Source organism: Heliangelus exortis, chromosome 7 (genome assembly GCF_036169615.1).
Source record: "Heliangelus exortis chromosome 7, bHelExo1.hap1, whole genome shotgun sequence".
Classification (NCBI taxonomy): domain Eukaryota; kingdom Metazoa; phylum Chordata; class Aves; order Apodiformes; family Trochilidae; genus Heliangelus; species Heliangelus exortis.
Window position 1 is genome coordinate 30,024,644 of NC_092428.1, and position 22,687 is coordinate 30,047,330.

The following is a 22,687-nucleotide window of genomic DNA, read 5'->3' on the forward strand; positions in this document are numbered from 1 at the left end:
TTGTAGACCGCGTCCCGATTTCTTTTACCGCTGCTTTCCAGATGGAGTGATGAACTCTGAAATGCACTGCACAGGTGATCCAGATCTGGTGTCTGAAGGCAGGAAAAGCTTTCCAAGTATCCACTCTTCCTGTAAGATCATTTAAATGCAATGCCTTTTTGGGTTTTTTGGGGTTTTTTTGTTTTGGGTTTTTTTTTTGTGTGTGTGTGTACAAAACTATCCTGTGTTTTGGATTTGCTCTTTTTTTGTTAGCTCTGTTTTTGCTGGGGGGTCCTGCACTTCTTAACTACTGCCACAATTTCCTTCTGGAAATAAAGCTGTGAGCCTGGGACCCTTCCTTATCTTGGCAACTACCTGACTTCACAAAAAGCCCCAGCAGGACAATCAGTAGAGTGAAGCACTCTTCAAGGTGAAAGAAAGCAGTGGAGTTTTGAGGGGGTATCTGCTCCCTAATGGAGATATTTGTCTATAAAGTAAATAATTATTGGTAGAAAAGGACACACAGAAGTCATTTTCCAAAACTTGGATGCTATTCTAATGAATGAAGTTCATGAATTCCCTGTAGCTGTAATATGGCAATAGAAGGATGATCATTTAATTCCCTGTTACTCTTAAGAGCATCCACTGCTGGCTGTGGCTCAAGTGGTATCCTTGCCTATGTGGGTCTTTTTTTGGAGGGGTTCTTACACTTCCATATTCACATAGCTACTGCCACTGGACTTTGGGGGCAGTTTTGGCAAGTACTGGCTGTTGCCTTGTGCTGTTTTGCTTCTCAAAACTACCAACTGAATAACAGTAACTCAAACCTCTGGACTGGTTTTTCTGATCTCTTTCTTTTTTATTTTTTTAAAAATAATAGCTTCAGATTGTCCAAGTGTACAGAACTGTACATTGCAAACAAGTTGGGTGATATGAATGAAATTCTGATGGATTTTCTCCCCTTTTCTTGTTTGTGTCTCAGAAGATGACAAGGGAGCAGTAGATGTCTGTGGATATGTTGGCAGCTTTATGGTCTGAAACAATAAACGAACTTAGCTGTCTCAAATTCTGTTTATAAGCTTTGATTACACTGGAGAGACAACAGCAGAATATATTTTATGCTCTTTGGAACAAATGGTATTTTTATTGCTATTTGTAGTCTGTCTTCAGTTCTGGTTGTCACACATCATTGCAATCCTCTTGTTTAATTATTTTGTCATTGAATAACAACAAAGGCTTAAAATAAGTGCATATACACACTCATGTACTAGAATTTACAGATTATGCCTCTGTAAGTGTTACAGTTGGCCACTTTCTTTTACTCAAATGCAACAGGGCTGCTAAGTGGGACTTGCAGAAGACACCCAGTGTGGTTCTGGTTTTGCACTTACTGAAAAACACTGCATGTGGAGGATGCTCTGCTTAGCTCTGGCACAGGTATTAATGCTATTACCAAGACTGCAAAGTGCTCTGTCCAGGTTTTCCTTCTCATTGGGGTTGGTTTTGAAAGCACTGAGTTATTTTGCTTCAGCTCACAAAAAAACCTCATTTAAAGCAGAATGATGGCCCTGTGTATTTAGATAAAAATTATGAGAGCAGCTTTCTCCATCCCTGACTAATGTAATATCAGTGTGTGGCTGAGCTGACTGTAACTTCCTACTACGGAGCCTCTTATTATGCGATTGAAATGAAAAGCTATGTATGCAGGAATTTTTATCTGTTGGTAAGTGTATTCCAGAGTGAGGCAATTCTGCAGCTATGTGAAGCATTTAGCTGTTTGAAGCCTGATGTGATAGTATCCAACTCCCTGACAAGACTCTGTGTTTTGAAGCTTTGAAATCAATACGCATTTTAGCCTCAAAAGGAGATCATTTTAATTTGATAATCTTGTAATGCTAACCTCTGCTCTTCCTGTGTCATCTTCTCTCAGCTGAGGCATTCATGAAGCAGCACCCAGAAAAGCTAATTTTTTTTTTTTTTTTGGCATTTCATGGGTGTGGAAATGTAAGTGGGGAGGATCAGAGCTGGCTATAGATTCTCTTAGAATATTTACAAGTAGCCCACTTCAGCTTGGTATTTTCTCCTTCCCTTGAACACATGAAGAAAATAAATCAGAAGTTAAACCTGGCAGGCAGCTCACAGAGGTCAGAAGCTTCAGTGAAGAGCCAGCTTCATCTTCAGAGCAGTTTTTCTTGGAGCATTCCTTTAGACAGGCTGTTGGACAAAGACTTTTTTATACCAGGATCGAAAACCTTACCCTGGTGAGACGAAGCCTTTAACAAGAAAGTCTGTGGTTCTGGCGATGTTTTGCTCTACAGATGTAGTGCCGGGATGTGTAAAAAGAGTGACAGCACCAACACTCCCAGGTGGTCTGACCTGACCTTCCAAAAATCAATAAAAATGTCAACCAACCTGTCTTCCACTTGGAGAGTTAACTTTTGCCTTGAAGGAGGATATTCTATCCTTAATAGAACACAAATTATTTTCTTTGCTTAAATTATCATGGTTTTCAACCCCCTGTGCCAAAGAGTGCACGTAACAAGAGGAAGAATAATGTTTGAAGCATGAAGGGTTTTCTAAAGGCAAAGAGGGACTTGCAGGTAGCTGCAAACTGCAGTTTCACATCACCTGACTGAAAGGCAAACTTGATAAAAATTGAAATTTGCAGTATAACCCAGTGACAGCAGAGATAGACTGAAAACCTCAGGCTGGGTTGGATTGATTCATGGGAATAAAAGCAATAAAGAGAATAACATTTTCTAGTAGAAAAAAAGTTGTGCTAGCAGTAGGAGACACAAAATTCTTAACTGATTTTAGTTTTGTAGCTGCAAATTAGTTTCTTTCATTAGTTGGAAAAGTTGAGTTTTGGCTGAATTGTGCCATTGATTTTTTTTATTTTCTTTTTTAATAAAAATCTTTGATTCCAGACGTTCTTTTTTCGCAAGGAAAAATCAAGGTTTGAAGAAATTACTTTGTGATAACAGCTCAATTTGTTTTCTACATCTTCCAGAATGAATCTTAACGTAGTGCTTTACAAGAACTCTTATTTCTTGTGTGTAGTTTGTGGGGGTTTTGGGGATTTTTTCCTTCTTTGTATTCTGATGGTTGAAAGAGACTTGGTGGTGATATTGTAGACCTGAGCTGTATGTAAAGCTAAGATCACTGTTATCCTGGATGATCTTTTCAGTCAAAAGGACTTCGAGTAACATTAGAGATCTAAAGATCAATTTTAATTTGTGACCTGCAGTGACAGCTCTTCTCTGGAGCAAGACAGGTGAGAAAGCTCAAGATTAATTTGAAAATAGATTCATATCATAATTTGAAAATAGATTCATATCATCTCAGCTCAGGCAGAGGAGTCTGGCACATGGATTTCGGACAATCTTAAGACAGAAGTCTCATTATAAAGCTGTTGCGTGGGATGAGTCTCGCCGTGGGAGTCAGTCGAGCTAGTGCTGGCTCGGATAGTATCAGGAGCTAACTTTGATCCGTCCAGCTCTGGAATTCTCCCCGGAAAACCACACCTACCGAACCCGGGCATGCGCGCCTGGGCTAGCCCCAGCTGGGCACAGGCGGGGGGGGCACCGTCCGGGCACCTGCCGCCTACATTTCCCCCCCTTTTTTTTTTTTTTTTTTTTTTTTTTAATGGGGGAAAAGATGACAAATACGCGAAGATCTTAGCTGCGTGGTGCCTCGTTGTTCAGAGCCGGTGGTACTGGTCTGCAGGGAGAGGTTGGTGAAGACGATGAAGCCGCAGAAGCTGAGGGTTAAAGGCATCATCTGCGAAGCCTGCAGGCTCCTGGGGGAGAAGGCGCCGAAAGCCTGGCACAGATAAGGGCCGAGCCAGGTGGTGGCAAGGTGCACCAGGGTGAGGCCCAGCCGCACATACAGCCGCTTCAGTTTAGGGGCTGCTTTTCCCTCTGCCGCCTTTCGTGGGATCGGGGGCGGCGGCGGGGGTTGCTCTCCGCGGCAGCCGGAGCTGCTGCAAGCCGCGGTTTCCGCCCCATCATTTTCCGGTGTTTCGACTTCCTCCAGGGGTGGTGCCGACGGAGTCACGGTCAGTGTTCTCTCGGGCTCCCCCCCCTCGGAGGGTGGTGCCGAGGGGGGGACGGTTGGCGCTCTCTCGGGCTCCTCCCCCTCGGAGGGGGGTGCCGACGGAGTCACGATCGGCGCTCCCCCGGGCTCCTCCCCCTCAAGGGGGGGTGCCGAGGGGGTCGCAGTGGGCATTTCCTTCGGGGGAAATACCTCGGTCTTTCGTAATGGGACTGCGGCGGTGGCAATTGCCACTTCTATTTCGGCTTTCATGCAAGCTAATAGATTGCAAACGACTCGCCAGGTGTTGTCCGCACCAATAATGTCGCCGTTGGTCTCCTTATAGTGGAAATTTGCCAGCAGGTTGTACACCTCCCCCCACAGGTCCCAGGCGGTTTCGGGACTCGGGTAGCGGAGGTTTTCCTGCGTTTCCGCCTGGGCTACAATCTGCTCAGCAACGGCGGTGCCGGTAGGTTTGCTTGCATAGGAGCCCATCGTCGGATTTACTGATGACGATGTCGAAGGGAGGAAAGGGTTTCTCTTACCCGAATCTTTCAGGGTATCGAACGGTCTGTGGAGAAGGGTCACTTTCGGACGAAACGCTCGGGGAGACAGTTTAGACCAAAATTAATGCTCGCATTCTCCACCAGATGTTGCGTGGGATGAGTCTCGCCGTGGGAGTCAGTCGAGCTAGTGCTGGCTCGGATAGTATCAGGAGCTAACTTTGATCCATCCGGCTCTGGAATTCTCCCCGGAAAACCACACCTACCGAACCCGGGCATGCGCGCCTGGGCCAGCCCCAGCTGGGCACAGGCCGGGGGGGCACCGTCCGGGCACCTGCCGCCTACATAAAGCTGTCAAATAGTGAGATTCTTTGCAATCGGCATTGCAGCATAGCACTGACATCACTCTCTGAAATCCATTTCCTGTGGTTTTGAGTGGTATTTCTGAGTAAGAACAAAGCAAATGTAGAGAAGTTGCTAAAATATGTATTGTTAGCACTTCCTTAGTAATATATCCCTGCCTGGGGAGTTTTCTTTAAAGTAGGTAAGCTCAACAGTGGGCTTGTAAAACAAGTTCAGATGCTGCCCTGTATATGAGAAGCAGGTAAGGAGCCAAAGTGACCCTAGTACATTCATTGTGTTCACTGCCTAAACATGTTGTTTTGTTTTTTTTTTTCCTCTTTTCTAGCTTCAATTTCAGGTCAAACTCTTGTCTCATGAAGGATATCCTCTGAAAAGAGGAAAACAGAGACTCAGAGGTCTGGTCAAAATCCCTGTTTTCTTAGAAGCAGATGCTGATACTTCTGTGTGAATTTGGCCTCTGGGCCATCAGCTGTGAATCGTTAGGTCAAGTTCAATCAAAAATGACTTCTAGAAGCAGTCTTTGCTTTTATTCTTTATATTTTCTGTCTCTGTAGAGACTAAGGCTTTCTGTGGCATCATTTTCATTCTGATCAGGTCTCTGCCACTGAATACAGTGTTGTGACAGTCCCCTCTTGTAGCTCTGGCTCACATCATAGTGTGAGATTCATGCCCCTGATGAGAATAAATCAGAATCTGGATGGGAACATTCTGCCTAACTAGAGCTACTTGAAGGTGAACCCAAGCCTTCAGTTTCCATGTGAATTTTGCTCTGTCCACAGAGGGGCCATTTTCATGAGTGGGGGTGTGTGTTTGCCACTTCCCAAGACGTCTTCAAATGATACAGGTTGACTCAAACCCCTTTTTGAGCAGCCAGAGTGATAAAGCTGACTCACAGAAGTACATGTTCTTGTGTTACAAATATCTCTGCATCAATCCAGAATTATTTCAATAAAAACAAGAGTATCAGCTACAAGTCTGCTGAAAGTAAAAGAAAAATAAATCAATAAAAGCCATGAAATTGAATTCGAAAGTTAAAATACGAGGCAGCTTTTGTCGGAGGTGGCTGACTGATGTATGAAATTGCAGAAGTCTCTCATGAAAACATGACTTTAGATCTCCTGAAAACAAGGGGATATTAAGACTCATGAAATAAAAGCTATGAGATAAATGCAGGAAATCACAAGTATTGTTTATCCTAGAAAGAGAAAAGAACACAGCACCTGTAGAAAGCCTCCTTTGGATTTTGCTATTAGTCAGTTCTACATGGAAAACACTAGCTCCTGTATAAGGAGATAATTTCCCCCCTTCCTTCTGCAGAGGACTGAGCAGACAGTGAAGTCATTGCTTTAACTCACAAGACCTAAGTTTATGCAATATGCTATTCATACTAACACTTCTTTGTTGTAATCCACTGATTTCTCTAGTGATTTTCTCTTCAGATTTTTATTTTTTACTTGTTTCAGTCTGCACTAAGACAATGGTTTTAGAAATCTCTCTGGGGTTCCTTCACTCTCTTTAAACAAGCAGAAACTTTTTGAAAATAATCTTGCTGGAAGTTTCTGATCAGGTTGGAAGGCAATGTAGATTGCACTCCCGGATAAAATAACTAATGGATAACAGCACAGGAGATCTTTAAAAGGAATGATCTTGTAGGGAATTAATCAGAATGGTAGAGCAGATATTTTTTTTGTCACAGCATTTCAACACATGCTTAAGACTAAATGTGATTTGAACAAGAGAGGGGTGCTTAGTGATGCAAGAATTTCTCTATCCTATGTCTGGGATAGAGATTATCCTAAAGATTATCCTTTTAATTCTTCATTTTATTAGCCTGTTTTTGGTGATCTCTTCTCCGTAGTATCCAGTGATAGGATGCATGGGAATGGTTTAAAGCTGTGCCAGGGCGAGTTTTAACTGGACATGAGGAGGAATTTCTTCACCAGGAGGACAAACACTGGAACAGGCTTCCTAGAGAGGTGGTCAATACCTCAAACCTTGTCAGTATTTAAGAGGTATTTGGTCAATGACCTTAATAATTTGCTGACTTTTGGACAGCCCTGAAGTCATCAGGCAGCTGGACTAAATGAACTCTCTGTCTTCCTTCACTACTTCCTTGAAAACAGGGAGTTTGTGTGGGTGCACACAACCAAATCCTCTTTAGAAAAAATTGAATTATTAAGATGTTGTGAATAACCAAAAAGTCTAAAGGCAAGGGTTAAAAGACCCTTATGTTATCAAGCAAGAGACTAGAATACACTGTGTGCTATTGTTTAGCATGGCAAGGAAGCTGAAGTCTGAATCAAAAAGAAAGCATTGCGATAGCAAGAGAATGCTTCTTCCAGTAGGGAAGGAGTTTAATACAGAATCAGAATTTTCAGGGTTGGAAGGACCTTAAGATCATCCAGTTCCAACCCACTGCAATGGATCAGAACCTTCCAACAGATCAGGTTGCTCAGAGACCTTTCTGGGCTTAAAAACTCCCAGGGATGGATTGGGCTTCCACCACCTCTCTGGGCAACCTGTGACAGGGTCTCACCGCCCTCATGGTGACGAGCTTCTTCCTAACATCCCATCTGAATCTCCCCTCTCTTGTTTGAATCCATTCCCCTGTGTCCTGTCACTGCAGACAACCTAAAAAGTCCCTCCCCAGCTTTCTTGTAGGCAGGAGCAGGAGCAGAGTTTGGATGTGCCTATTCATGGGTCTGGCACCAAAATATATTAAACTGCATACCTTGGGAACAGCTGATCCTCTAGCAACTATAATCTTGATAACTGTTTCGTGTTCCCATTCCTCCCAGCTAAACGCTGCTTATTTGGGCAAAAAGATCTCTCAAAATTATTGCTAAATTAGTTTTCTGTCTGCTCCCTGGTTTGGGGGGAAGGGAAGAGAAACCTCTTGAGTTTTTCCTTCTCTAAAGCAGATACAAAGTGTCTGACAATCAGACCAGGAATCTCCTTGGTGTGAGATTTCATCTTTAGAAGCAGTAGTTCTGAAAAGAAATAGCACCTTTGCTGCTGACTGGCTGATGGATCAATATTTTGTTTTCTTTTTACCTCCACAATTAACTGTTCCATTCAGTGCTGTTTGCCACTTAGAGCATTGCTGTTGCATTAACCCTCAGGAGCTGCCTTCTCTGATGATATCAAAGCTGATTATGCAGTCCCTGCTTGCAGAAACACCAAATAAATGAATGTAGCATTTGTGGTGCCTTGCTGTAAGGGAAAAAGGAAACTGGAAAATATTCTGTTTCTAGAGTGAAAGGGCAGCTAGCTCCTCTTCCCCTTTTTCACTAAATAATTGAAAACTAGTGACTTGTAAAAATGAAAATATTTTAAAAGCCATTAATTCGTTTGAAAAATTAAAATGATTTATGTGCTTCTGTGGGGGAAAAAAAAGAATTGCAATACAGTTGTTTGCTATCCAGTGATAATTTATATAAAATATTATTGCAGTACATGTAATTATAGTTGGGCATCTATATTTGAACTGTTAATTATCTTTAGCTAGCAATTTCATGGAGGATAATCGTATTTCCTTGAGTTGAAAGTGAACATTTTAAGTAACAGATGAGCTACAAGCCACAGGTTTTTGGCAGTAATTGCTGCTCTTCTCCTGTTTTCAAGATAAATTTCTTAATTAACAGCTGTATGGCAGTGTCTCTCTGAAATATTTCATCCTCTTAAAGAAGAATTGAGGGATATACAGAAGGGATTTTTTAGATATGCAAGAAAAAAAAAAAAAAAAAAAAAAATCCTCCTTTGGGGTTTATTGTCTTCTTAATTCAAACTGCAAGAATGCTCAGGAATGGTTGTTTTTAAAACTTTTACCACTTCTCGGACATATTTACCTCTCAGTACACAATAACAGAGGCTGTTTGAATTCATTGTGAGAAGAACTCTTTAAAACTTGGTTTTTCTTCTCTAATAAGAAGTCAAATCCTGCTCGTCTGTTTGAGGTTCAGATGATGTCTGTGTCAAGCCAGAAACTAGAGGTGTAGTATCAGAACTTTATTTCATCCAGAGAAGCACATGTGAGCTGGCAAAAAGAAAAAGGCAACATTTGGTCTTTTTTCAGTGTTTTCCTCTCTGTGGAGAGTCAGACACTGGAATGGTCTCCCAGGGGAAGTGGTGGATTCCCCCACTTTGGGAAGTTTTAAGTCTCAGCTCGATGGGGTGCTGGGACATCTCATAACCAAAATATTACAAAGGTTGGACCAGATGGTCCTAGAGCATACTTCCAACCTGACATTCTCTGACTCTGTGATTCCTGGTGCCTGGCAGAAGAGTGCATTAACCAGGAACCCCTCTTAGAGCAGCTCCATCTGGGTATGTTCAAGGACCAGTTGCATCCTGATGTCATTCTGTCCTGGCTTTACATCTGCTACAAATTAATTGGACTTAATTTCATGCCTTGCAGAGAAAGATGTTTCTTGTCAGCTACAGTTGTATGATGAGGGCTGAGCTCACAGAACAGTCTCTTGGAGCTTACATGATTGCTCAGCTTGCTTTAATTAGTGCATGAGTGCTGATTTCTTATGCTCAAAGTAATCTCCCAATTTTAGCCCTTCTAGACTTTGCTGTGTTCTCAGGGAAAGGGGATTTTTTTTTTTTTTTTTTTTTTTTTTTTTTTTTTTTTTTTTTTTTGAGGTTTCTGTCAACAGAAATGGCAAAGCAGGCTACAGAATAAGTTCACTTTGAAGACTTTTTGTAAATGAACAAATCAGAACTTAGTTCTCACTGAGATCTACTCCAAGACCCCTTGAGATATTTTGGGCGGAATGACGCATCTTGAAAGGTGCAGGGGTATAAAATATGTCAGAAAACCAAAAAAATATTCCCAAGAATTCACTGTGGCATTCCTGCCAAAGCAAGATAATAACTAGTATTCCACTTACTTGCTTTTCAGATAAAATAGGTCTACAATGTTCCTGTCTCTTATATCTTTTTGTTTTCCCGTGCCCTGCAAACGTTAGGGATGCATTTTAGGATGCATATTAGGATACATTTTTCATGTTGTTTCTCCTAACTTGTCTTTGTGAAAATAAGTTAATAAAACCAAGCCAAAGGGAAGGTGATTGACTGTCCCACTTGGAAAAAAAAAAAAAAATAATACTTTGCCTGTGATAACAAGCTCAAAATGTTCTCTGGGATTCGTGCTTCTATAAAATCCTCTTTGAATTGAATTTCAACATTAAAATTTATGTAGCCACTTGGTATCATATTTTTTCCTTCAGGAAAGATAAATATTTCAGTCTTTGAACAGTGGGAACCTGAAAACACTCACCAGTAGCCCTCGCTAAAATGACAGTAGGCTGTTGGGTAATTCCAGTGATGAACAGAATGTCTTTACATTTGGAAAATATCCAGTAATCACTAAAAGTGTAAAGCATTACAGAAAAAGAAATGGATCATTTTTCCTGATTCTTACACAGGCCATTTGAATGATTGTTTTGCAGTTTCATAATTTGCTGTCACAAGTTGAGGATTTTTTTTTCTTCGAGTCAGAATCTGCTTTGTGTGAAGTGATGTACTGCTTACCTAGCAAATCACCATTAAAACTGGAGAAGCTGAAGATTCCCTTGTGATAATTTAATTTCAAAAATAACAGCTACAAAAGCAATTACATCTTTAATGAGTAATTGGTTTGGGGGGTTTCAGAGTGGATTCTTCTACACTTTTTCTCACTTTTTGCATTTCAACCTGGTAATCAGTTTGGACCATGTAGATAGTTTTTTTAATTCACCCAAATCCCTTATCTGGAAAAAATTAGATGTCAGGATGGGGTCTGCAGTGTCTCCAGAAGCTTCTCACAAGAGCAGAGGAGGAGAATCTCATCCCTTCACCCCTGTCTCTGCTTCTGCTGATGCAACCCAGGACCTGGCTGATTTTCTGAGCTGCAAGCACACACTGATGACTCACATGGAGCTTCTGGTCCACCACCAACCCCAAGTCCTTCTCGTCAGGGCTGTCCACAATCCTTTTTTCTTCCCAACCTTTATTGGTGCATGGAATTGCTTTGACCCAGGTGCAGAACCTTGCACTTGGCCTTGTGGAGCAGTTTGCACAAGTCCTTACATGGTGACTTGACCACAAAGCTTGGTGCCACCAGCAAATGTGCTGGGGGTGCATTTGATTCCCTTTTCATCCCAAAAATTCCTTTTATCTGTTAATTTCTTAAGAAACTGTAGTTGTCTTATTTCATTTAAGGACACTTTTATGGTAATTTCCAGAAGGCAGAGGGAGAACAATGAATGCAGCAAAACTTTGAGCTAGGGCTCTCCAGGAGCCAGGCTTCATCCTTGACTGAGCAAATAAATCCCTCCCTCTCTGCCTTTGCCTCCTTTGTCTTCTATTCTCAGGTGCTATGCTTTGTGGGGCAGTGTCCTCTCTCTGTTTGCATCGTGCAGAGAAGAAAGGTAACCTTGTGGCTGCTCTGCAAATACTGCATTTTATGTCTCTCAGTACATTCAAGAAATCTCCAGTGTTTTATCTAGCCCTGACAGAACACAAGCCTTATCTCTGGAGAGCTTTTCTGGTGTTCAGCAACTTCTAGTGTCAAGATTTTGATGTGAGGAAGCCACACTGATTTTTTTATCTCATTTATTTATAATGTCTGATTCATTCCTTTCTCCTTTTTTACCACTTAAAATCAACTAAATATTTGTGTCTGGAATTCACATCACTATCTTTCTTGAGTAAGCAGGATTTTAAACTAAATCAGACTGATTTTCTTATTTTTATTAGTGCCAATGTCTCAATGTTGGTATTTTATATTGCTCTGACCCTCTTTATATAAACAGAGTATTGATTTCTTATGGCTTGGGAGTAAAACAACTTAGCAGGGGTATTTTTTTTTCAAGAGTAGCATTTCTTGGATGATTCTTTGGATTCTGTCATCTCATGCAGAATGATCATTTTCATCACATCATTAGGCAGCATGTAACAGGTTATGTGATGTGTGTGTTTGCATTTTCTCTGGGATACAGTTAAGTATTGACTTCAGCTGATGAAAAAAAAAAAAAGGTGCTGAAATATATTCTACTGACTGACAAATTTCTTTGGTGTAAGTATTACCAGAGGCCCAGAACTCTTGCAGGATGAATTGGTTTTCTTAATGTTATTGCTTGACATCATCTTTAAAATACAGCCACAGAGCAAAGTTGCCTACCTGGAGTGCACAGCAATTCAACATATAGTTAACTTTATAATGGATATTCCCACATCCCAGAGCATTTCACTGCTAGTTCCATGTTCTTTGCTGCTAGCTATGGGGTCAAGCAGCTCTTTTTGGATGTGCGCACTCCAAGGTGAGGAAAGTGTATTTTACTATACTGCACTGTGGAGCTGCTCTACTGAATGTTAGTTTCATATCCACAAGCTAGTGCATCATTTATTACTTTTCCATCTCACTTTAGGCATAAGTTCCCCTGGAGAAGTGTTTATGAGTCTCTTTTCTTCCTGACCTTTCGTTGAGAAAAACACATCAACAATCTAAGGCAAAATCTGTTTTTTGTATATAATGCAAGTATAGATCCTGCTGAATTCCCATGTTCATTCATGAGCATGTCCTTAGGGAAATGTAGGAGATCCTGCAAAAAATGAGTTCTGGGGAAAATATTTTTTTTTTAAATACCATGAATTTTGGTCTAAGCTCATTTTGTTAAATCTGCTCCTGCTGTCCTACACGCATTTGAATTGCCTGGCAAAGGTTACTAATGCTGAATCCAAGTCTGTGGGAGCTTAACAGCTACACCAAGGTTTGGGCAATATTTTTTTAAGCCCTGTGAATTACTAGACCTTGTGGAGTGCCTGAAAATGAAGGCACTTCAGTTACTTAAGTGGAAGATGGAATGATGATGAGCCCTGTCCTTGTGGTCTCAAGTTTTATGTGTTTGTGGTTCCAAATATCTTCAGAAGATACCCCTCTGTGTCTGCTGACACAGATGTCAGTGTGTGCTGCTGGCCATCAAAAAACCTCCAACTCTATAAAGAGCTGCAGATACGAAAGATGATGCCACAAAAATTATCTGGTGCAAAAATTCAAAAAATGTTGTCTTTTGTCATATTCGAGTGGCTGATCCAGCAAACGTGAGAAGCAAAAGAGAAAATCCCCACTGGGAAGAAGAAAAAGTGCTTATTCTAAAGTTTGTCAGGCTACACTAGCAACTGAGATTTGGTGGTGATGTTGGAAAACTATTCCAATTTTCTGGGATATGTTTTCAGGACAGTAGATTGATTTTTTTATATTTTTTCCATGGTGGTTACGGCCTAGTTCTCTGACATCCCACAGCCTATTTCTGTGTAAGCCTTTTTTTTACTTTTAAGTAAATATTTACTTTTAAGTAAATGTTTTAATTCCAAGAGTACCATGACATAGAAATGACAAAAGAAATTATTTCTTCCTGTTCAGTGAATGGACAGTCTGTAAAGCAAACCAATTTACATGGGTCTCAAAGGGCTGCACACAAGAAGATAAAGCCCACTCTGGAAGAAATCTCCCTTTTACACAGGATTGTTGGATATAAAGCTTTTCCTCCAACTAGACTTGTGGCTAGTACAGAATCAACAGTGGTTGAAAAAGTTTCTAGGAAACAAGATATTCAGTGTACTGGTTTGATGAGGAATCAGCAGTTTGCCTTGTTCCACAGCATCAGTTTAAAGATGTGATTTATTTGTGTGCTTGAAGACGAAGTGCAAACCTTCAGTAATTGGGATAATATTATGTAATATATAATATAATAACTATAATAGAATATATTATATTTTATATATAATATATTTATCATTATTTATTTTATTTATTATTTATATAATATTTATTATTTATTTAATATTTATTTATTATTTCTTATTATTTATTTGTTATTACTATTTATTTATATATAATAACTATAATATATAATGATGCCAAAATATTGTCATTTTTTCTTTTTCTTTATCAGTTGCTTTTTCAGGCCTTGGCTTTACCACCTTCTACTTAGCTGGAAAGTTACACTGCTTTACAGAAATTGGCAGAGGGAAGAGCTGGAGGCTTTGTGCAGCAATTCTCCCACTCTACTGTGCTATGATGATTGCCCTGTCACGGATGTGTGATTACAAACATCACTGGCAAGGTGAGCCATGGAGGGTCCTTTTTCCACATTTTCTGTTTTTTCTGTATCAGCCTTGATTTACTTTGATGTTTCTCATCAAATCACATGAGTCACACCATGATTTTCCTTGCTCCTGGGTGGATGCCGAGGGCTCTGGTGTCTGAAAGAGCCCAGAGTTCCATGCTTTGCATGTAAGTGTATCGAAAGAAATTGCCCAGACAATTTTTCAGCAAGTGTGGAAATAACGGGATTTATCAAGGGCTGGCAGAAATCTCTTTTGTTTTGGTTTGTTTTCCCTTAATTGAAAAACAGAAATCATAGGTTTGACCTCACTGTTAAACAAAACAAAATGCATCTGCAACAGGATCCAATCAACAACAATTAAAGGATTGTAATCTAAGAACTGGCACAAACACAGGTTTATAGAAAATTAATTTTTTCACAATAAATAAGTTCTTAATAAGTCGATTGAGACTGTAATAATGTTCTACAGTGAAAATTCTTGCCCTTGGTATCTTTTGTACCATGACAGCTTGACAGGGATAGTCCAAATTGTACCAAATGAGTCAGTGTCCAGGTAGGATAAGCTTCTGTCAGCTTGCAAATACTGTGCACACAATTACCTTTTAAAATCTTACTCGAGTATATATTATATTTATTTCTGATAAACTTATTTTTTTCTTTTGGGGTTAATATAGGATTAGAAGGGATCTCCTAGATCCTTGTCCTCTCCCCCAGCAGACAACTGTGACTTTCTTATAATACTCTATCTCAGTCTTGAATTTTTCAGATTTTCTTGCCCTAGCTCTTTCTTGTTAAAAGGCTCTTCAGAATCTCTGTGCTACAACACATTTATTTATTACCTACCAAAAACTGAATCACAAGCCCTTTGTTTGAATAAATACTAGAATGACAAACTGGGACATTTAATCTGTATTTCATTATTTTAGATTAAAATAGTATGGTTTTATTAACCCTTCTTTGTCATTAAGCTCAACAATTTGCTATTTTAATTATATGATGATTTTGTTGTAAAATAGGGATATACATGGATGATATGGTGGTGTTCAAGTCTTGTTAAAATAAAACTTGGTGTCAAGTCATATTATACTTTATGCCCTTTTCTACCATTTCATCATTGTTCGGGTTCAAAGGTGAGGATTTAAAATTCAGTGTGTATTTTCTGTGAAGTTTTGCTCTGACTGGAAGTGAAAAACAAGATCAGGTGGGTATATTAACAAGAGGCAAGGAGAACCTGACTACAGAATGAATCCTCTTCCCCTTGTGGTGCTCTGCAGTTCCAATGGACAAACCTGACAATTACCTTTGTCTGAGAGCTGCAAATATACAATGGATTTATTTATTTTCCAGTTGGAGTAGTAAATAGAAAGATATTCAAAAAGTGTTAAATCAGTTAGCAGGCATGCTTAGTCTTTGACCTTTCAGGTGCTTTTTGGAAGAATTCACCCAGCTTCAAAATTGCTTTGGATGTCTTTCTCAGGGGCCTTTCAGGAGCTGCAAAGTGAAATGAATTTTTATAGCTAGAGAAGCTTTCTTCTTCCTGAAGAAAGATAATTTGCTCTCCTATCTCCTACCTACTCCCTGTGTGCCCTGGAAAATTCCTTCTAGAACACAGAACAAGAGCAGATCTGGCACTTGAGCTCCCATCTTTCCTGGGGGTGCTTGGAGAGAGACAAGGAGAAATTGTTGTCAGTGCAATAGTTTGAGGTTCACCTTCCAGAAGGAGAGCTCTGGGTGCTGTAATCAATGTAATTTAGGTGCAGTGCTCATAAATAGAAACACCGGTGATGTTCACTGTAAATCATGGCAAAATGGAAGCAGATACATTGGTATCCCGCTTACAAATGTTGGTCAGTGGTGGGCTGGAACACCAGGAATGTTTAATGCTCCATGGAGGCCATTCTGTTCCCCTTGCTCTTCTCCTGAAACATAAGAATCTACATTTTTGGGTATACAAAATGTTAGAGATGTCGCCGACAAAATAGAGCTTTTATATGACTGTGGTATTCAGCTCCAAATTCTTTATGAAAGTTTGCATATTGTGAGTTAAACATAGATCAGCCAAATGTCTTTTATTTCCATTTATACCTCCCAAGTGAACTTTGCTTAGTTAACATGCCTCTGTTTTTGTCACTTTTCTTATCTAGATGCCTTTGTTGGAGGGATCATTGGCCTCATTTTTGCTTATATTTGCTACAGACAACATTACCCTCCTTTGGGTAACACAGCCTGTCATGTATCTTATGTCAGCCTGCTAGATCAGAACTCTGTGAAGAAAGAAGAGAGACCTACAGCAGACAATGCCACTGGGCTGCCTCTAGAAGGAATAACTGAAGGTCCTGTATGACTTTAAGGAATGTGCAAGAATGAACTTTTAGCTTTCTCACATTTCCTCCCATTTGGTCTCTTAACAAGGCATTTCTTAATGTAAACATTTTTTTTTTTCTCTTTTGTTTCTTTCCTTTTTTTATAAAGACCAATGAAATATTGTATATTTAATGCCATAGTATTATCATACTTTTCGGGTTACATTTTCAGTTCATATTGACTTGCTGAATTGTCTGTTTTCAGTCTATTGCAAACATGTAGACTACCTGAGGGAAGGAGAAAACAATAAAAACAGTCCCACTTGAGGATGGTTGAGAGCAATTTTAAGAAGGTGTAGTTGAGGCTATAGTAGATATGGAAAAATTTTCTGAAGTACTGAGTATCTGCTAGAAATTTCTGGTCATACTCAGCACTCCTTGATTTTGATGGGTGATGAGTACACACAGCACTTTTCACTCAGCTATTCAGCTGCTATTGTGGACAGCTATTTCTTTATATAATTCGATAAGTTAGGGCATCATCCTTTTGTTTATGCTGTTACCCTCTGACATAGAAAAAGCCCTCCACATGCCAGTAGAACTTTGTATTTTGTTAAGTTTTGACAAGGTCATTCTGAGCTGCTAATGATCAAGCAAGGGAGAGGAGGTATGAATGGCTATGTGTGTGTAAGAACCAAGACTTGTTGCATTAGTAGTTGCACAAGATGATATTGACCTTCAAGAAATTCCACAGTTACAAGTATCTTGCAATAACATACATGTTCATAGGCTGGATTAGAAACTTGGTATAAAATCATCAGCAGTTTCTTGAGCTTTTGCATTAATTACCTTCAAAACAAAATTAAAGAATACCCATGATGTCCAACAAGCTGAGATCTTTAATACAAATTTAAAAAAAAATAATCCTAAAACTGTGAGGGTAAAGAAACACAACATTTTCTGTGAACCTTTGTGTGCTATGTTCATTCTTGTGTAGTGACTGCAGCATTGCTGAACTAAAGAAACGCAAAGATTTTCATTTGTGGCTTTTGGTGCACAACAATGAATGCTTCGGGTGGTCTCCAGCACTGTAAGATATCCAGAGGGATGCTAGAGGTAGCTTTCCACTAGATCCATTTCTCATTTTCATCTCATCATTTCCTTGACTATGGTGTTTGTGAAGGCTGGCTTGGTACCTGAACTTGAAACTCACCTGAATCAAACCAGTGTTGGTATGGAGAAGATTTTATTTATTATTACGAGTTTATTTATTATTTGTAGGATCCTGTTTTGTTCTGTATGCACTATACAGTCGCATCCCATTCTTGTGAAATTATACACCTTTGAATGGCAGAAAGTCAGATTCCACAAGATTTTTTTCTTAAATATCCTGGGAAAATGGAGGCAAATGTTCCAGACCACATCTTGGCAGTAAATGTTTCTTAGGTGAACCAAACAAGGTAGCATTGATTAATGACCATTATTATGGTGCTTTAGGCTGCCATGATTATAATTTATGTGTTCCTGTTGGAATATTAGTTTGCCTTGTAGACATTATGTGATTCAGACAGCTCAATGTCTTTATGTAAGGCTTGTCATTTATTTTTCTCAAAGGTAAGCTTTGTAGATTTTTTTAAGAGCTACTTCCTGCTTGACAACACCTCATTTTTTTTAATAAAAAGCAAGTCAATTGGTATCCCTTTAAAAATAAATGTAATAACTGTGCACTAGAGGATGAAATGATGCTATGTATAAACCTGTATTATACTTGGTAGTAACTGTAAATAGAAAATGGCATTAATGAACAGAACGTTATGGGCATGAACTCAAAATGTTCTTTAAAGATTGGTCCTGGATTGTGTCAAAGATAGAATTTTTTACTGACAGTTTTCTAAGCTCTGGTACAGAGAGGTACTCAAAGATAACTGGCTTTGCTGGTGCATATGAACTAATTCACAAACACAGCACCAGCAAAGCAAAATTATTCTGGCATTGCACTAGCACACTGGGTTTGACAAGAACACACCTCTAGTATCGTCAAGGTCTTGTTCTAGAAATACACACAGTTTAGTGGAGGTTTAATATTTCTATGTAGTGCTTAAACCATCCTGCAGAATTCTGTGGTAGGGACATAATTTTTTTTCTATTACTTCAACAGGTGGATTAATGAGAGCCCCAGAGTAAGGGAGTCAATGTCTTGACCTTCTGTAGGGCTATTCCATAAGTTTCTTCTTTCAACAGGAACCCTAGTCTTCCAGAGTATATAAAGTGTTAAAAAAAATACAAAACAAACAAAAAAAAGTTAAATCAAAATTAGAAGTTTAATACTGATGCATAGACCATTTTGCATGTTTTTTATAGGGATCTGGCTTGTTCTCAAAAAAATGAGTGGGGCCTCCTAACTATGCTGTAAACATTCCCAGTATTTTAAAAGCTTTTGGTACAAACAAACTATCTTTGGGAGGGGGAAAGCTTGTACAGTCCCCAAATGAGCAGGGGCTGTGAAAGGACTAGAATAGGAAGTATAAAGCAGCATAAAAACTTACATTGCAAGAGTAATCCGTGGGGTTTGCAAAGCAGTAAATAACATTTTAATGGGAATAATTAAATTGAAAGTCACAGAACAGACAGTGTAAAAGCTCTGATTAAAATGTGATTAAAATTTTGAGCGACTTAATGAAATTAAACTTGTGGAAGGATCTGTAGTTACAACTACCAGAGCAAAGGCAGTATAGGGAAGGCATTTTTTGTGGATCAGTGTATTTTAATCTCATGCTTTCTCAGTGTGAAGGAAATGTAACGTTGTAATGCACAAATAAAACAACACATGAATGTGGGTTTGTATATCTCTGTGTTGCTATTTTTTTGGGGAAGATCAGAAATGACCAGTGGCGTTTCAGTAAGAAACCACCTGGAGTATTACAAAACCCAAGGCCATGGGTGACTTTGTTTTTGATAAATAATAACAGTAGTTCCACTGATACCACTCCACAATTACATAGCGTCTGCAAAAGGCAGAAATGAGAGAATATTTGATTTATTATCCCCTTTTCCCCTCTCTGGACACACAGAGTAGGTAACTCCCAGGAGGCTCCCAGGAGTCCCATTTATTGTCAGAAATCTCCTTCAGCTCTGTATTCAGTTTTTTGTATGGTGTCACTGAGAGAAAGAAGTCCTTGCTTTATTTACAATTCATTTATTGTTACGTAACAGCCTGTTGATTAACTATCTTCCTTACCAGACAGGCTGAATATACAATTGTATCAACCTCTATTCTGGGCACACCATTTCTTATCAGCTTTCCAGAGCATTTGTCTATACAAAACTGCATTTTTTCTTCATTTTCAGTCCAGTGGATTGAAGCTACAATGAGAGATTTGGATGCAAGTCCTTAATGAAACAAATATAAAGCTGCGAAAAAGTAAGAGAAAAATAGCAATGTAGCAATGTCTGGGTGTCACTCTTCCATCTGAGAGGTGTAAGCTTGTCTCTGGAGTGAATGTGCTGGAATTCACAGCTGCTGCATTGTCCAACAAAGACAAAGCAACTTAGAGTCCTCTGCAACAGTGAGTGAAAAAAAACTGGAGTTGGTCTCTTCAAACAAATCATTTCATGAAACAAAGGGCTGGAAATCATGTTACCAAGGCTTGTTTGGAAAATACAAATTCTGTTTCACAGGCATAGGATTGTTTAGAAAATTGATTTGATTTGATGATAAAACTCAGATTTTTAGCAATATTCTAAAAGAAAAATCTTACAGAATCTCCAGGCAGCTCAATATATAAAGCCCGCTGACACTATAGGGAAAGAACAATATGTACAATTGCTCTTTTGAGGCTTCCAACCCACTGGTATCAAGTAAATGCTCAAGTATCAAGTAAGAGGCTCATTTTTAAGTGAGCAATTTGTTCTTTCTTCGTTTATTCCTTTCCTAATTCAGTCCTGGGCTGAGAAACTTCCCCAAAGCATCACTGCACCTCTTCTGTTTCTCTGAATTGTTCTGGTGGATTGACTTTTCAGTTTGGACCAGTTTCTTTTTAGCCTCATCTGGCTAATGGAGAGCAAGGCACCATCACAGCCAAGCCCAACCTCCTCCAGCAATATTATAAGTTGAGCTGGGGATGCTGGGGAAGAATAAGGTTTGTGGAGGATGAAGAGACGATATGGGAACTCCTGACTAGTAAGTGGAGTTGCATTTTCTGGGAAAAGATGGAAACTATATCTGTTCTATTTGTGAAAATCCAGGGTAAATGGAAATAAGAGAGCTAGAGTGCACTTCAGCTGGGAATTTGTAAAGCTTAAACACAGCGTGGTTTAATGATATGAGATTGTAGAACAGCCTCTTGTTGTGAGCAGAAGAAGGGACCTTGTGTCTTGGTGGCCCTTTGTTGATGATGGTTTCTGCAGCAGGGAGAACGAGCTGATTGTCTTCTTTCACTTTGTTTTTTTTTTTCCCTAAATTCTTAATAAATTAATAAACTCCAGGGTTTGGTGTTTTTTTGAGGGTATTCCTATTTGCCACTGAATAAAGCCTGCCTTCTAACTTGAAGGTTTAAAACCTTAAGGGTGCTGGTTTATAACAAATCAAGTCAGCTAATCTCTTCCAAATGTACTTTAATGGATTACTAGTTTTCTGAACCTGTATCTATTTAGTGCTTATAGGAGTTTCTAAAGAATTGCACAGAACTAAGCAAGCATGTACATGTTCTGCCATTGCATTGTCCTTTCTAAAAATAAGAGAACTTTCATTACGTCTCCTATTACATTCTGTAAAGCTATAGCCATGACTAGATGGTTTATTGAGTTTAATGGCACTCTTAATGACTTTACCATAAGAAACATTTATAATGCATTTAACCCAGCTACCAGCAAGGTGCTCCCAAGTTAAATCATAAAAAACCTGCCTCTTTATGTTGCGATCATTCACTAAATAACCAGTGTCACTGCTGTAATTAGTGGCAATGTTCAGAATTTTACACGAAGTGTAACATCCTTGGAACACAGTGAAGTAAATCCTGATTTAAGGGCTGTGAGCTTGCTTCTCTTCTGCTAAATCTTTGCTGGTAGCAGTGCTGACATCTGCCTTGGAACAAAAACATTGTGAGGAATTCGTTTAAACACCAGAACTAACAGGCACAATCCAATCTAAACCAACCCCAGGACCTGAATTCCAATGTATTTTTTAGGAGAGACCTGGACAAAAATGCCTCTTGTCAGCTGAGCTCCACTGTTTCTGTCCTTTCCCCATCATGCTTAGTTCTCACTTATTTTTCAAAGGAGGGCAAGAATTTGCTCTTTAAAGGAATAAAAGTTGAGTTCAAAGGCAAGAGATGTCAGGTTCAGTGTTCAGGGAAGTAGGGAAAGATTCACAGATAGGTTTGCTTTCCTTGCCCTGTCCTAGGTGTAGCATCACAGCTGCTGTTTTATGGTCCAGTGATGTGCTTGCAGAAAACACATTATGTGTTTCTTCTTCAGGCTAAAATTGTATGTTTATGGTATAGGTCATTTCTAAATGCTTACTTTAGCTCTAACCTTTGTAAGTTTATATCATTACAAAAAAAAAAAAACCAACAAGAAAAGCACAACCCCCAAAAATCAACAACAAAAAAAACGGAACAAAAAAGCCCAACCAAATAGATAAGCTACAAAGAAAAACCAGCATCTAGAAGCCAAGTCTTTAGATGTGAGGTATTTTAAAATGGGCTTTCAATATCCTTTGTGTGTGGTAATTGCTCACTGTGAAGTGATTCCCAGAGGTCATTAGTTAAGAACAGATTTTCCTGCAATGAGCTGGTTTTTTTGTTTGGTTGGGTTTTTTGTTTTGTTTTGTTTTTGTTTTTTTTCCCCCAGCAGTGCTCCTGAGCAGCTCAGATTTTACTCGGTGAATCTGGAAGTGGCTGATATGAGTCCAGAGCCAGGCTCCACCTAATATTGGGTCCTTAAATGAGGCTTAGTGGCTGGGGGCTACATGGAGTGGTCCAGAAGTTTTAAACCTTCAGCTGCAAGTCCTTGACTCTTTCTAACATATACATCTGTTTATGCACTCTGGAGGAAAATGTACTAAAACTACCTATAATTATAGGTCATTAGGAAATAGAACTTCCTTTTGTCACTGCTGGGCTCAACAGAGGCCAAATATAGCTGGGGAATTGTAGTGTTATATTCTGTTTAATATATCAATTTGTATAGATTTACCTACGGTAAAATGAGCTGACAGACACGCTGGTGCTCTTAAACAAGACTATGATGACTTAAATTTGTTCTTTACAAACGAAAAACTTCCTTGAAATCTGAAAGTGGGTCATGCAGGCCACTCCATTTCAATAAACCTTAATAATTCACACTGGTATAAGAATTCTCTCTGACCCAGTCTTTCACTCTTTCCTTGCAG

At 39.3% G+C, this 22,687-nt stretch overlaps 1 protein-coding gene across 1 annotated transcript in view; it reads left to right on the plus strand.

Moving 5' to 3' along the window:
* PLPP4 (phospholipid phosphatase 4) overlaps window positions 1–19,140 on the plus strand; it is a 38,261-nt gene extending 19,121 nt beyond the window's left edge. The window contains exons 5-7 of the mRNA XM_071749546.1: window positions 7–131; window positions 13,820–13,990; window positions 16,138–19,140. Coding sequence (XP_071605647.1) covers window positions 7–131; window positions 13,820–13,990; window positions 16,138–16,337 — 496 coding nt within the window. The 3' untranslated portion in view covers window positions 16,338–19,140. The remainder of the gene's footprint in view (window positions 1–6; window positions 132–13,819; window positions 13,991–16,137) is intronic.
* Window positions 19,141–22,687: the final 3,547 nt, after the last annotated feature.